Source organism: Acanthopagrus latus, chromosome 5 (assembly GCF_904848185.1).
Source record: "Acanthopagrus latus isolate v.2019 chromosome 5, fAcaLat1.1, whole genome shotgun sequence".
NCBI lineage: Eukaryota > Metazoa > Chordata > Actinopteri > Spariformes > Sparidae > Acanthopagrus > Acanthopagrus latus.
Genome location: NC_051043.1, coordinates 28248693 through 28263487, shown reverse-complemented (window position 1 = coordinate 28263487; position 14795 = coordinate 28248693). Strand labels below are relative to the sequence as shown.

Sequence of the window (14795 nt, the reverse complement as noted above, 5' to 3'; positions counted from 1 at the left end):
AGGCTACAATGAGGCTGCATATTATGTGTAAAAACTACTTTAGCTGCTCAGAATAACCTTCTAGATGATGACATACTAACATACTGAGACATTATCAAATACAACACATGGAGCCTGTTAGCTAACAGTGCTGTACTCTGATATTAGGCTGTAACGATGCTAGTATTAACAAGCTAACATTACACAGCAGGATAATGGCGTCATGCTAACACTCTCCAACAGACACACACGTTAGCTAACATGCAAACCCGTCTGTAAAAACACACGATTAAATGACGCTGATTAAAAGCTCGTTATAGTGGCAGTACCCGGTTAATGTGTCCTTACTCGTTAATAAGGGCAGCTGAACCGCTGATAAAGTGTTTTCCCAAACCGTGCAGCGCATCTGCAACAACTTTAAAGTCAGCTAGCTAACATAACACAACATAGCCACTCACTAAACTGACCAGCAAACATTAGCTAACCAGATTTCATGGCATTCTAAAGAATACATACATTTAAAAAAGAAAGCTTCATGCCGATTTTACCGAGAGTACCAACACGTTTTGACAAAGTGACCTACTTTTATTTAACTGCGCATTATTCACGTTATAAACACGGCAGAGAAAAAACGGCCAAAATCACAATGGAGTTTGGTGCACCGAGCAAAACACAACTTCCATCGCGGATTTAACTGCATGTAGTTAGAGGATTATGTTCCAGCCGAATTTACCTCAACACTTAACAGTTAAAAGAGAAGTCTTCAGCTTCGTGTTCAGAGTTATTTCAGAAGCATCTGAGGCAAAAACAAATTGCAGACATGAGAGGGAGTCTGGCTCCCTTTTAAATCTGCACATACATAAAACTTAGTGGGCTTAGACGAAGGCAGTTACTATGTGGAGCTCACTGGTTTATGAAGAAACATTACCTGGGCTTATTACCTGAGATTGGTAAGTAATAACTGATCTGTACACCTCTCACACAGACAAGAATACACCTGTACTGAGCAGGTAAATGTACACATAAAGAAGATTCGTACAAAACAGTTTACTGACCGTGTTCGTGTCCTCAGAGAAGAGCTGCAATCAGAGTGATGATCCATCAGACTAATATAGTATCTAAAATATTGGAGGGAAATTAGCTAACTTCACGCGGGAAACGAGCGAGACCGCCCCTTTTGGCGCGCACCACCTGCATTCGTCAGAAAATATGTGGGTGGGACTTATCATGGATCCAGCCAGAGAGGTGCAGAACTATTGAACAACACTGTTTATCTTAGTTGGTAGAGCAGATGTCTTGTGTATAGAGACTTTGGCTTTGCCCTGGGTTTGATCGTTTGATAGATCAGATTTTAATAAAACCAACTCAGATAAACAATCGTTAGTAGCATTAAGATAGGTCACCTTTTTTAATTGATATTCCATTTCTCTGGTATTTATTTGTTATTATTCCAATACTAACAGAATGTAATCAAGTTACAGTACTTTAATATTTGAATAGGGGGAATTCAGGTAATCTGGGACACCTCAGCTAAATTATAGGTATAATAATGTATGCGAGTAGTGTGTTGGTAAATAGTTAAAAATGAGCTCCACTTAAACAAACTACAGTTAAATTATTGCTCACATAACGGACAGTTTATCAAATAATAATATCATGAAACAAACAAACATGACTCAGTTTTCATTACAAAATCCTTTATACACAAAACATACAGTCACAGGTACATTTTCAATTTCAATTTCAACAAGACAAGCATATGTCTAATACATAAGTTCTGTCAGGTTTTAAAAAAAATCTTTTTGTTAGATGATCTTTCTGTTGAAGACTCCTCTTCCAAAACAACAAGTTGACAATAAAATAAAACTTAAATGTAGCTGTATAAAAAGTCTGCAGCACAAATTTCAACTGAAGTTAATATTTGCCTTCAGTGTAACAAAACAGCTGCACTGCATATGACACACACAGCTTCTTCACAGAGGTGAAGAGCATGAAGGTGTGTGTTGTTCAGCTAATAGTCTTCATTTGCAATTTGTTTGTTTATGTTAAATGTTATGAATGGAGGAATTAAAGTTCAGTCAGTTGATCTCCATGATTCCAGTCAGCACTGTTTCATGCGTGTCATGAAGAAAGTGAAGCACACAGTCTGACCAGATGTCCCTCAGCTCAGCAGCTCCTGCAGGTCACAGCTCCAGTCCCTTCCGTGACACAAAATAATAATAATAAACTCATTCATAAAGCCATCGACTTTTATTTTGAAAATATGACCCCTCCGTCACTCAGCCTGCCGTAAAGTGCGTCAGTGTTGTCGTGAATGTTTGTTGATCTGTGCTGTCCACAGTATCTGTAGAGCTTCATGTAGTGTCTGTGTGAAGTGTCGGGGATTGTTTCCTTGGACAGGATTCATTTAGATAAACAACAGTTGTTCTCGGTTGTCAGTTAAATGTTAGCAGCAGCAGTTAAACAGCAGAGAGCGCTGACGACGATGATGATGATGAAGTTGATGAACATGATGATGATCCCGTGATGGACACAGACGGACCGTCTCGGCTCGTTAGCCTGAGTGACAGTGAAGCACTTGATTCGGTGACAGATGCCATCCGGGACAGGGCGGAGACGGAGTGTGGACACAACAGGTTCGACCCGCTTCACACGGCTTGAGAGCAGGAAACCCGGTTCCTCCCGCGCGGCGTTTGTCACAACGGACGTTTTAACGGCTGGTTAGCTAGCACATCAGTTAGCCACTCAGTTAGCTAACAACAAACTTCACGTCAGACGCTGCGAGCTCTGCTGCTGCCGTCGTACAAACAATGTCCCTTTTTTTTAAGCTGGTGAGTAGATCAGATTAAGTGCGATTAAACGGGATCCTCAACCTCTTCATCTGCTGGCATGGAGTCGGACGACGATGTGCCTCTCATCTTGACCTGGGACGAGGCAAACAGCGGGCTGCTCAGCGAGGAGGCTGAGAGAGGAGACGAAAGTAAGTGTCACAACCTGATCCTCACCCACAGGGCAGCCATGTCTGCTGGGAATACAGGCACAGATAAACAAGAAAAGATCCCCTTCCCCCCGCCTAAAAAAATGTTCCCTTATCTTGTTTGAAGACAAAACAACCTTGAAGACATGATGTGTAAATATGTGTCACTGCAAAAGTTTAAAGGTGCACTGTGTAGTTTTGGTAAAAGAAATTCAGAGACTCAGAAAGGTATTATTCCAAACACTGATGTGGTGATAATACTTCAAAACATGTTTGGTCCCACCCAGAAGTGGATAAACAAACTGTTCTCAGAAGAAAACACTGTTTGAAGCTAGAAAGGTGGCAGGGTCCGCCACATATAAACAGGAGTGAAACGAAGAGAGTTTGTTTGTTTAGTTTGTTTAGGCAGAATAAAATCAGTCAGTGAGGAGCTTTTTCTTCTGATTTCTTCTACATAGTGCAACTTTATAAGAGGCTTTTTACAGCACAGTTTGAGGTAATAAAACAAACTCAGAAATATACATTACTTCCATAAGTGAATAAACAAGCCGCTCTCAGATTAAAACACTGTTTGAAACTAGAAAGGTGGCAGGGTCCGCCACATATAAAGAAAGTGAAACAGTTTAAGCTGTGTTGTCCTTTCAAGGTCAGTTTGTTCAGTTTATACAGTCAAAGAAACTAAAGAGTTTCTGTAGTTCCTATAGACAGAAAGAAATAAGTCAGTGAAGATATTTCTCTTCTGATTAACATTTCTTCTACATAGTGCACCTTTAAGCACTTGACAACAGGAGATGTCTCCTACTTTACTGTAAAGTTAATTCTCAGTGTTTTTGCACTGGATGTGTCAAGTTTCTTCAACACATGATAAATATATTACACCAAGACTGGTCTCAGAACTGTTTGTGATGTCACATATCACCTCCTAAAATCCTATTTTTAATGAGCTTTTAACAGACGTATGTGAAACCCAGCACTACACAGTGAAGCTCAAACATTCAACAGTAGAAACATGGAGAAAAAAAAAAATTGAGTGAAGGTGAACATACCCTCATTTGCCAGTTTATCTGGTAAACAACGCTAAAACCCCTGCAGTCCGATGATAACAGCCACACATTAAATCCAACCTCCATGAAGTTTTTATTAAAACTATTTTCGGTGTCTGTTCAACTTTACAGTCATTTTGGAGGCTGTAGTTTGTGGTGCTTTACTGATTCTGGAGCATTTTGGTATCGGCCAAGAGAAGCGGCTAATTATTGGTTATCAGTATCAGAAAACATCCGTACTGTGTGTTTTTATTCGTTTGCCCTCAATAGAAATGAGGTGGATGAAATATTAGATTTGGCTTCTCCACTAGAGCCTCCAGAATCACATGAAGTTGAATCAACATCTCTCTGAAACAGTTTGAACAAAATTAGCTTCAGTATGGTTCATCAAATAAACTGACAGCTGAGTACAGACTTGTTGTATAGACTCATGAAAGTGTGTTTTCTTGCTTGAGAGGAGATCATTAACATTTCTGGTGTTGTTGATGGAAGAGTATTTAGTATTTTTGTATATATTACAAGTGTAATTCCAGCTGTAGATTTTGTAAAATGAAGTTGAAGCTCGTCGACTCACCAGATGTGCAGTTTGAAGCCACTGAATGTTGTTGACAGTCGGCTGTGTACACGCTGCTCGTCCAGGCTACTCTGCTTTGATGGAGGCTGTCCACCAGGCTCTGAGATCACGTGTGTGTGTGTGTGTGTGTGTGTGTGTGTGTGTGTGTGTGTGTGTGTGTGTGTGTGTGTGTGTGTGTGTGTGTGTGTGTGTGCAGTATGTATAGGTATCCATGCATCCACTCAACATAGTAATCCCGCTGCCCTTTGTATGCCTCACATATAAGCTACAAAATGACCCATCGGAGAAACTGCAGCCTCAGCAGACTGTGCACCCCCTCAGCCCCTCCCTGCTGCTCATGGGCAGCATGTGTGTGTTGTGTGTGTGAATGTCTGCAGCCTGTGTGTAAGTGTCTGTGTGTGTGAGCTAACTGGATCATTTTCTCTGGCTCCGGAGGTGAACAGGAAGAGGAGAGGAGGTTTTTTTTTTTTTTCTCAGGATATCTGGGAGTGGTGGACAAGGAGGACAGATCCTTCAGTTCTGTCTGACTGCTGTTGGAGCTTTCTGGAAAGCGAGGGAGTTTGAACTTGGACCAGGAGAAAAGTGTCACCTCTGTGACAAATCACATGCCTGGACAGACGTGTGGAGTTCAGTTTTTATTGCTGGTGGTCAGGACCCTTCAGATCTCTACAAACTATTTGTTGTTTGTCCTTGGAGAAAGAGTCATGACTGCTGAGCCTGATTGTGTTGCTGTGAGCCTGACCTCACCGTGTTTTTGACTGGGAGCTTCAAACATGTTATTGTTCTCAAACAAATGAGGGGCTGGAATAGCACACGGCGGACACGCGGTGTACTCCTGTCAGGATAACAGCCAGGCTGCTGCTGGACTGGAATTTGATCTTCACACTTCAGCTCGATCTGCCGCCGTCATGGTGGGAAGGAAATGTCTGTGATTGCTTTTCACAGACTCATACGATCTCTTCACCGGCTTTTTTTTTGTTCTTAGGAGTGGTGCCTAAAGCAGAAACATGTGATGTACAGTGTGTGGGAAGAGCACCCAGACAGACCTCTAAAATAGGCAGCTGCAGGAAGACGCTTAGAGGAAGAGTTTGTTCAAGAAAGACACTGTGACTTTTATTGATGAGAGATCCTGCTTGAGAGTTTCTCTGGATTTCAGCTGTCTCTGTTGTACTTTTGAGGTAATTGTGAAGACAGTGCAGGTTTTACTGATAGTAGTCTCATTTAAAATTCTACAATGACATGCTGCTTTCTCTGTGATATTATATATCTAGATGTCTTCCCTGTCTTTTAGAGTTGGTCGTATGTTCTCCGGTTGCACGGGATTAAGTCAGCCTGTGGTTTATCTGTCTCCGGTCTGCATCCTGTCTGTGGCAGGAAGGAGGCGTATTAGACAATGTGACATCAGTGCAGACACGAGACTTTCTCACTTACTGGCAGCTTTGGGTTCGAAGTTTAAACTCGGCTGCTAAGGCAGGCACAGTTCACCATCACTGGTGACGGTGTCTATTGTCAAGGTGAATGTCAGAGAAACATTTTTCCTAAAGAAGCAAACAGTTGTCCAAGAAGCACTGAGCTACATAAACATTTTCAATTGAATGATTGTTTGGTCTCCAGTGTCACAGTGTCAGCCTTGTTTCCCTGAGCCTTGCCTGGATATTTCTGGAACTGTGAGGACTCTGACTCCACTTGTGACTTTGTCTCTGGAGTTTGCATCTGGCCTGAGTGGAATGTTTGGCCATCTGTATCTCCAGATGTGTGTGGATGCTGGAGTAAGACCAGCATACTGTGAATGACACAAACACACACACACACACACAGGAACATTAGTGCATTCACAAAGCTGAGGCTCACAGAAAAATCCTAACTGATCAATGGAGTGCTTATGCAGGCAGGCAGCTGGTTGCCGTGAGGATCAGACCCATAACGAGAGTCCGGTAGTGATCTCATCGTACGCCTCGACGTTAGAACTAGGCTGCACCGGTAGGCACACACACCTTCATGTACTCCGTCTGTCTGTGTGTAGACCACTTCTTTTCTTTTGCACATAATCATTAGCTGTTTCAATACGCTGACACTGAAGTGTTTTCTTCCAGATGGAGGAGGAGGCAATTATGACATAGTGAACAACGCTGTGATCTCCACGCCTGGGCCCCAGAACCACAGAGGCCAAAATGTGTCCTTACGGCAGAGCTGGGAGATGAACTACCAAGAAGCAGCCATCTACCTGCAGGTATTCACAAGCAATGGATTGTGGCATTTATTAGTGACAGAGTGTGCAGGCTCATGAGTCACATGAAGGTTCACATGATCATAATGGTTTTTTATTACACCCTCCACACTGTATTACTTCTACATGGTTAAACATTGAGCACTTTCATAGGGCTATATTTAGATCATGAGCAGCTGTGACAAGATAAGTGAAGTTCGGATACAAGGAACTTCAAAATATAGAAGGAAGTAGTGACAGAAATATGGAAGTTCTCTGCTGGTAACCAAGAGTCATCCGCTAACTTAAAAAGGTCCTGAGTAAAGATGTTCAACGTCAACACAGCCAAACGTTCAGAGTTTTCTGCACATTTAAAGAAGCAATTTGTCAGATAGTTTAAAATAATCAGTAACCTCGTTTTCACCTTTTTAAGTATAATCAAAAGGCTTACAGTGTCTGATAAATATATGTGTCATTTAAATTTCACATACAGGAGGGAGAGAACAATGACAAGTTCTTCACCCATCCTCGAAACCCGAAGGCGCTGGCAGCGTACCTGTTCGCCCACAACCACCTGTTCTACATGATGGAGCTTCTGACGGGCCTCCTGCTGATGATGCTGTCTCTGTGTGAAGCTCCCGCGGTGCCCTCGCTGCGCCTGGACGTCTACGTGAGTGAACGTATACTCACACACGCAAACACAAGCTCATACACACAGTTTGGTGTTAAAGCGTATGTGATGCCTTTGCAGGTCCACGCCACTCTGGAGCTGCTGGCTTTGGTTATGGTGGCGTTTGAGCTATGCATGAAACTTCGCTGGTTGGGTTTCGGCACCTTCATACGACACAAGAGGACAATGGTGAAGGTAACTAATGCATGATGGGTAATTTCTGAAGCTAGATTCATCTTCTGTCACTGTGTATTATTCAGGTTGTGTGCTCTGTTTGCACAGACGTGTGTGTTGCTGCTGCAGTTCGTGGAGGCCATAGTGGTTCTGATCAGACAGACGTCTCACGTCAGAGTGACTCGAGCTCTCAGGCCAATTTTCCTGGTGGACTGTAGATACTGCGGCGCTGTACGCAGGTACGCAGTGACACTTAATGAAATTTACACTGACAGGTTAAAGTCATGATCACAAAATATAAATCAGCTGTAGAGGATCAGCTTCCTCAGTTGAGAAGTGTAAGATAAGAGTTTCTTTGTATTGGACTTGGAGCCTTTCGTATAACTTCGATGTTCGAGTTAGTTTTGTTTTTACCACAATCTTCTCCAGCTCCCTGAGTAAACTGACACCACTGATTTAACTATTTAATGCAGTCTTCATTTACAAAGTGTCTTTCACTCGAACAGGAATTTGCGTCAGATCTTCCAGTCCCTCCCACCTTTTATTGACATCCTCCTACTGCTGCTCTTCTTCATGGTTATATTTGCTATCTTGGGTAAGAAAACGTATATATTTTAATATATAAAGTTTAGCCACCCAAAAGAAAATTCATTTTTTTTCCACTCACTCTCAGGCAGATGGAATGTTTCGTTGCCTGCAAAACATTTCTGAAGCTTCAGCGTTTCAGCATTCACCTAAACAACTGAAGTGGCTGGAGACTTGTTTTAAAACGATAGAAAAAAAGATTTCTCCATGCAGCATGTCCAGTGTGATCTTGCAACAGTCTGTTGGAGCCCTAATATCCCAAATTGAATGTTTGATTGAAGCTGAAACATTTACTGCAGCTGCTAAGCTAAATCCTGTGGTTCTTAGAGCTTGATTCAGAAGTTGAGGGTTCAAATCATGTCTTTCAAATCAATTTAGGATCTCTGGGCATCCGGAAGATGGAGCCATTTTATGTTTTGTTACCTCAGTTGTTTAGGAGAACGCTGCGATGCTGTTTTGAGGGTTTTTTTTCTCCTTGTACTAAAAAATGTAATATAGTTTATCAAAAAGTGAACCATCTTCTGTCTGACTGTCCTTTTTGTCTCCTCCAGGTTTCTGTCTCTTCTCTCCAAACACTTCTGACCCGGTACGTTGAGTCTTTAGTTCACCTCATGTTAGTTTGTTTGAGTGATGTAAGTTCGGGGACTCGGGGTGGTTGCTGTCTTTGTTTCAGTTTTGTGTCTGTGATGATCACATCTCTCCTCCTCTCCTCCCACCGCAGTACTTCAGCACTCTGGAGAACAGCCTCGTCAGTCTGTTTGTGCTGCTGACCACAGCAAAGTAAGCAAAGTAATGGTTCAGTTATCACAACACACGACATGCCAGCAGTACTTCCTCCTTTTAGAGCTCATCGCCAATGTTTGTGTCTCACCACATGTGTGCAGTTTTCTCATGCGTCCGTCTTTCTTGTAGTTTCCCAGATGTGATGATGCCGGCGTACTCCAAGAACCGCTGGTCCTGTGTTTTCTTCATTGTTTACCTCTCCATAGAGCTCTACTTCATCATGAACCTGGTACAGTTAGCCTCGTTTTCACTCCTTCCAAAGTGTCTCTCGTGATATATTTGTACTTCACGTCATTTTCTGTGTCCTCTCCAGCTCTTGGCTGTGGTGTTCGATACATTTAACGATGTCGAGAAGATGAAGTTTAAATCTCTTCTGCTTCACAAACGCTCTGCCATTGACCACGCCTTCCAGCTGCTGGTTAGCCGCCAGGTATGACCTCACTTGCTCTGTGTCATCTATTATGTATCTTTGGAAAAAATGATTTATTTTACAAGGCGCTCACGGCTGTTGCGTTTGTCTGTGTTGATGTGGCGCTCCCCCCAGAGGCCGATGGGCGTGTCGCTCAAACAGTTTGACGGTCTGATGCGGTTTTACAGACCTCGGATGTCTGCAAGAGACCGCTTCCTCACATACAAAGCTCTGAACACCTCGGGGGCGCCTATGCTCAGGTGACTGCCTGACACTGCTTTAACGTTAAAATCCTTCATTTTGATGCATTTAATGTGATTTAATGAGTCTTTTGTGCTGCAGTTTACAGGACTTTTATAAGTTCTATGAGGTCACAGGCCTTAAATGGAAGGTAAGAAGCTAAACATTTGTACTGTTCAGTTATAATTCACCCCAAATGTCCCTGTGGTGGTTTTTAACATACAAGTGTCTGTTGTTAAGGCGCGGCGCAGTGGAGAGCATTGGTTTGATGACCTTCCACACACGACCTTCCTCATTTTCAAAGGCAAGTTCTCTGTTTCTTTCCTTGTTTGTATATACAACTGAAGAAGTCAGTCTCTCAGTTCCTTATTGTCAGCGCTCTCTCTCCGCTTCAACAGGCATCAACCTGCTTGTGAAGTCAAAAGGCTTCCAGTATGCCATGTGTAAGTGAAATCATTTATATCTGCCCCGCTCTCCTCAGCAGTAACAACAATCTGTCATGATAAACCTATTAAAGGACAAGTTCACCCAAAAATGGAAGTTCAATCATTGTCAACTCACTCTCATGCTGATGGAAAGTTGGATAAAGTTTCGTAGTCCACCAATAAATTCTGGTTCTTAACAGCAAAATGGTGAAACCTAGCAGCTAGAGTGACGATTTTGGCTCTTTAAATGGTTAAAACACCAAGCAGCGTTTCTATTACTGCTGCGTTTTTTCTGTGCCCACAGTCTTGACGTGAATATACAGTAACCCAAAATCTTCACTTGTAAACGATTTCAATCAGAATAAAGAATATTGTCTGTGTAAACATTGCTTGTGTTTTGCTGTGAAGCTCCAGAAATGTTTTGTGAACCTCAAAACTCGACCTGACTTTTCATCGTCTGAGTGGAGAATGACTGAATTATCATTTCTGGGTGAACTTATCCTTTAACCTTCTCTCGTGCCTGCAGATGCGGTGGTGGCCATCAATGGTGTGTGGATCCTCGTGGAGACGTACACGCTGAATAGTAAGATCTCTCCCCGGGTTACATAAACGCACAACACTGGAGATTTTGCGCTGCAGACCTCTCACCTTCCTCTCCCTCTGCAGGTGGATTTTCTTGGTCCAGATTTGTCCCCTGGAGTTACATTGTTTTTCTGACCAGTGAGTAGATCGTCTGCTGTCTCCGACTCAAAGCATTCATACAATGTAAAACTGATCATTCAAGGTGTCAAACTGTGTGCTCGCTCCAATACTAATATCAACTCTACCTCTGTTCCTCCTCTTTTAGTTTACGGTGTAGAGGTGTTATTGAAAATTTCAGGTTTGGGGCCGATGGCTTATTTCAGCTCTGGGTGGAATCTGTGAGTAATAACTTGGACACTGATGCTGATTGATTGATTGTCTTATTTGTAACCACTGAATCCAAAATGTCAGACTCCAAAAAACTCACATGCATAAATCCAAAGATGCTGTTGGAGTGTGAACATTTGGATTCAGTATTCTTACTAAAACTTCAGTCATTTTAATGTGTTTTTTTTTTTGGGGTGAAAATTTATCACAAATGTCTCTGACCCTGTGTCAAACACTGACTGTGTGTTTTTGTTTTTTGTCTGTCCAGGTTTGACTTCTCAGTGACTGTGTTTGCCTTCCTGGGTCTGATCGCTCTCGCCTTTGATATGGAGCCGTTTTATTTCATCGTAGTTCTCCGACCCCTTCAGCTGCTCCGGTACACTTTTTATCTCTCACTCTTGAGAGTGTAGCGTCCACGTACTCATTTATATTCTCCTTTACGTTGAAATGTTTTTTGTTGTTCTCTCACAGGCTGTTTAAGATAAAGCAGAGGTATCGTAACGTGTTGGACACCATGTTCGAGCTCTTCCCCAGGATGGCCAGTCTGGGCTTGACCTTAATCATCTTCTACTACTCCTTTGCCATTGTGGGGATGGAGTTCTTCGCAGATGTGGTTTACCCCAACTGCTGCAAGTGAGTCAAGAAGTCATATTAACATTTAAAAATAAGTCACCTGAAATGTCAGTATTCTACATATGGGCTGACTGGAATGTGTTGGTGTTGTCTTTTTAAACCTGGGCCCTGTGTAAATGACAAATAGGTGTAAAAGTTTTGGAATTGTTCCAGTGTATTGCCTTAGCCAGAAGTCACCACACCATGTTAGATGTGAAGGTGTCAGGAGAGGAGCGAGGGGGAGAGCAGACATTAGAGAAGCAGCGGGGGCAAATTCCAAGTTTAATATTTTCACATTTTAAGGGTTTCTTCATTTATTATCAGTGGCCAAAAGAAGTACTTTTGACTTGCTTTGAGGGTCAGAGTTGGCCTGAATGATTGGGTTAGTGTTGCCTATGTTATTGCTGCTGGCTAAGGTGATCTAATAGACTGATTACAAATCGTTTAGCGTCCTAGCGTAAAAATACCAGAATTCTCCTTGAATACTGGTCTTCTGCATTTTTTTTTAGCTTGTGTTACAAAAGGATGAATTGTGTTCACTTTCACTAACCGCTCTTAATTCCGTCTGTTTTGTCTCTCAGCGCCAGCACAGTGGCAGACTCCTACAGACAGATCAACATCACCATTGGCAACAAGACAGTGTTGGAAGAGGGCTATTACTATCTCAATAACTTCAACAACATTCTCAGCAGCTTTGGTAATCCTTTTTTAGTCCATCTGTCTGTAGTTTACAATGTCATCAGCTTGAGCTCTAGTTTAGTTTCATTAAAAACTCTAAATCACTTCAAAAACAGCTGTACACTGTAGTTTATGTATTTTGTTCAGAAGGAGCAAATAATAGTTGTTGTTGGGGAATATTTTCAACTGCTGATTTGATGCCAAAGTGAGTACTGATGCCGTGTTGGGCCGAGGAATGAAAGATCATGTTTTTATTAGCACTTTCAACCAGGATCAGTTTATTTTATTCTTGATAACAGCATTATGTTTTTTTTTCTCTCCTCCAGTGACTCTGTTTGAGCTGACTGTGGTCAATAACTGGTACATTACCATGGTGAGATCAAATCTTTTATCTGTACTCTTTCCTCAGTCACATCTCTGCAGTGTTGTTACCGATCAGTGGGTGTCGCTGTTTGACTGCTGTCCTGTTCACTCTCTCACAGGAAGGAGTCACCTCTATGACGAGCCACTGGAGCCGACTCTACTTCATGACCTTTTACATAGTTACCATGGTGAGGCCTGTAGACTCTCAGTGTTTGAGAATTATCTGCAGAAGTTTGTACTGGAGTTTGGCCTTTATTTGTGTACTAGTGATAGTGAAAGTTTGTGTTGTCTCTGTAGGTGGTGATGACCATCATTGTGGCGTTCATTCTGGACGCATTTGTCTTCCGAATGAACTACAGCCGCAAGAACCGGGAACCAGTAGAGAACCCAGAGGGTGAGACCTCGTGTTACTCATGTTGTGCAGATATAAACCTGTTAAAAAATTTCCCCATAACTTAAATCATTTAATTCTTGGGTGAAAGCAGAGGTGGGAGGTAACAGAGATTTTTGAGGTATATGTACTTTACTCCCTCATTTTACTACAAATATCTGTACTTCTTATTCTTTACATTTCAAAACAGGCTTATCACTTTAACTTTAATGTATTTGAGGGAAATTATCGATTGGTGCACATGAGGCACGGCAGACAAATCAATACTTTTACCTTTATTTACACATGTGTCTGTACTTCTGCTTCAGTCAAGACTGTGTGTACTTTTGTCCACCTCTAGTTGAAGGCTTGGATTCAGGTCAGGTTTAGGGAGGAAGTTACAATTAGGCAAGTGGTGATTAGCTAACTTAAGTCAGTGTTGTGACATCAGAGGCAACACCCCACCTACTGTATCCTAAGTCCATTAAAGTGATTTGGCTTTTGTATTATCAACTCCATGTATACAGTGTCATTTTACCCGCACCAGTAAATATATTTACCAATATTGGGTTTGATATATCATGTTTCTCTAATGTGGATGAGCGTTCAGTGAATATTTTAATCTCTGCGTACATGCTCTAGATGAAAACGGGATAGTATTTGAAGTAGAGGTGAGTCGAGACGAAGCTCTGGCCACTCTGGAGCTGTACAAACAGACCTGCCCGGGTCAGTCCTCCCTCAGCTCCCTACAGGGGGTCCTGACAGCCATGGACAGAGGAGGGGTAAGAACTCACACAAACACAGAATAAACTGTTCATCCTCTGCTCGTCATATTTAGTTCCAACTTATTTGACTTGCTTTCCCTCCTGCTGTGCTGTGTGCAGCACTTGTCTCTAGTGTACCTTGGCCGTAGGTCTAGAACGAAGAGTGACCTCAGCATAAAAATGTACGAGGAGGAGATACAGGTAAGAAACAGAAGAAACCATCCTGCATACCATGACAGCAGTTTGGTCTTTCGTAACCTCCTAACCTGCTTCTCTGTCTTGCTGCTGCAGGAGTGGTATGCCGAGTATTCGAGGGAAAACCTGCCTCAGTCCGACCAAAGCCTGGAGCTGGATCCGGAGAGTCCCGCCCCTGACCTGTCTACCTGCCCAGAGCCGCAGCTCAACTCACAGACTGGACCTCACAGCATCAACTAACGCACACTTTGCAGGCAGAGCATACACACCACCATCGCAGCATTTTTTATTTTTAAATGCTAAGGAACGCCATCACTCCAGGTCGCTTTCAGTTTCCCCGCTCACGATCCTCATTTGGCACAGCTGGGAAACTGGTCCGGGACCTTTTGGACTGTCGGGAGAGTGAGACGAGTTATTGATGACTGAAAGAAGGACAGCAGTGCAGCTCTGTCCCTCGAACAGTGAAGCGGGAATGTTGCCCTCTTTTGGCCTTTTCAAAGACTGCAGCAAGTATTACCAGAGCCTGCAGGACTACAGTATTCTGTGGATGTATACTACTGTAGGCCTTATGTGACCTCTTGTAAATCATGTAATACTTAAACCTGATGCCTTAGTCCAGTGGCTCCAATGATCAGTATTAACCCAGACACTACTTCTACTAAGTTCTCTAAAGACCAAAAGTATAAACAGTTCCACTCCTTTCTTCTCAACAAGACAATTACATTGTATCTCCTGACTAATGTCTCAACAGACTATTATACTTTTATATAACTTCTTATTCTGTAATGTATTTGAGTTAGTTAAGAAGGGATTTTATTAAATTGTTCAAATTGTCATTG

General features: G+C 42.4%; 1 protein-coding gene across 3 annotated transcripts; it reads left to right on the top strand.

Moving 5' to 3' along the window:
* The first annotated feature begins 1746 nt into the window (after nucleotides 1-1746).
* tpcn1 (two pore segment channel 1) lies at nucleotides 1747-14792 on the top strand. Of its 3 annotated transcripts, XM_037097687.1 has the most exons (27): nucleotides 1747-2959; nucleotides 6462-6553; nucleotides 6667-6803; nucleotides 7273-7449; nucleotides 7531-7644; nucleotides 7732-7862; nucleotides 8130-8218; nucleotides 8760-8794; nucleotides 8930-8988; nucleotides 9121-9220; nucleotides 9305-9421; nucleotides 9536-9660; nucleotides 9743-9791; nucleotides 9881-9944; nucleotides 10039-10083; nucleotides 10592-10648; nucleotides 10732-10785; nucleotides 10913-10985; nucleotides 11243-11350; nucleotides 11446-11607; nucleotides 12168-12283; nucleotides 12591-12637; nucleotides 12747-12815; nucleotides 12925-13021; nucleotides 13640-13779; nucleotides 13882-13962; nucleotides 14053-14792. In XM_037097687.1, exons 3-27 carry the CDS (start codon nucleotides 6771-6773, stop codon nucleotides 14194-14196), a joined length of 2286 nt encoding a protein of 761 aa, XP_036953582.1. In that variant the 5' UTR covers nucleotides 1747-2959; nucleotides 6462-6553; nucleotides 6667-6770; the 3' UTR covers nucleotides 14197-14792. The 3 variants fall into 3 exon arrangements, with proteins under 3 accessions (XP_036953582.1, XP_036953581.1, XP_036953580.1); XM_037097686.1 differs by lacking the exon at nucleotides 6462-6553 and having other exon boundaries at nucleotides 1748-2959; XM_037097685.1 differs by lacking the exon at nucleotides 1747-2959 and having other exon boundaries at nucleotides 6451-6553.
* Nucleotides 14793-14795: the final 3 nt, after the last annotated feature.

Coding starts and splice junctions, on each gene's coding strand:
- tpcn1 (XM_037097686.1), top strand. CDS start 2,869: ATGGAGTCGGACGACGATGTGCCTCTCATCTTGACCTGGGACGAGGCA. Junction 8,795..8,929: donor CTCCAAACACTTCTGACCCG/GTACGTTGAGTC, acceptor CTCCCACCGCAG/TACTTCAGCACTCTGGAGAA. Junction 10,786..10,912: donor TTACATTGTTTTTCTGACCA/GTGAGTAGATCG, acceptor CTCCTCTTTTAG/TTTACGGTGTAGAGGTGTTA.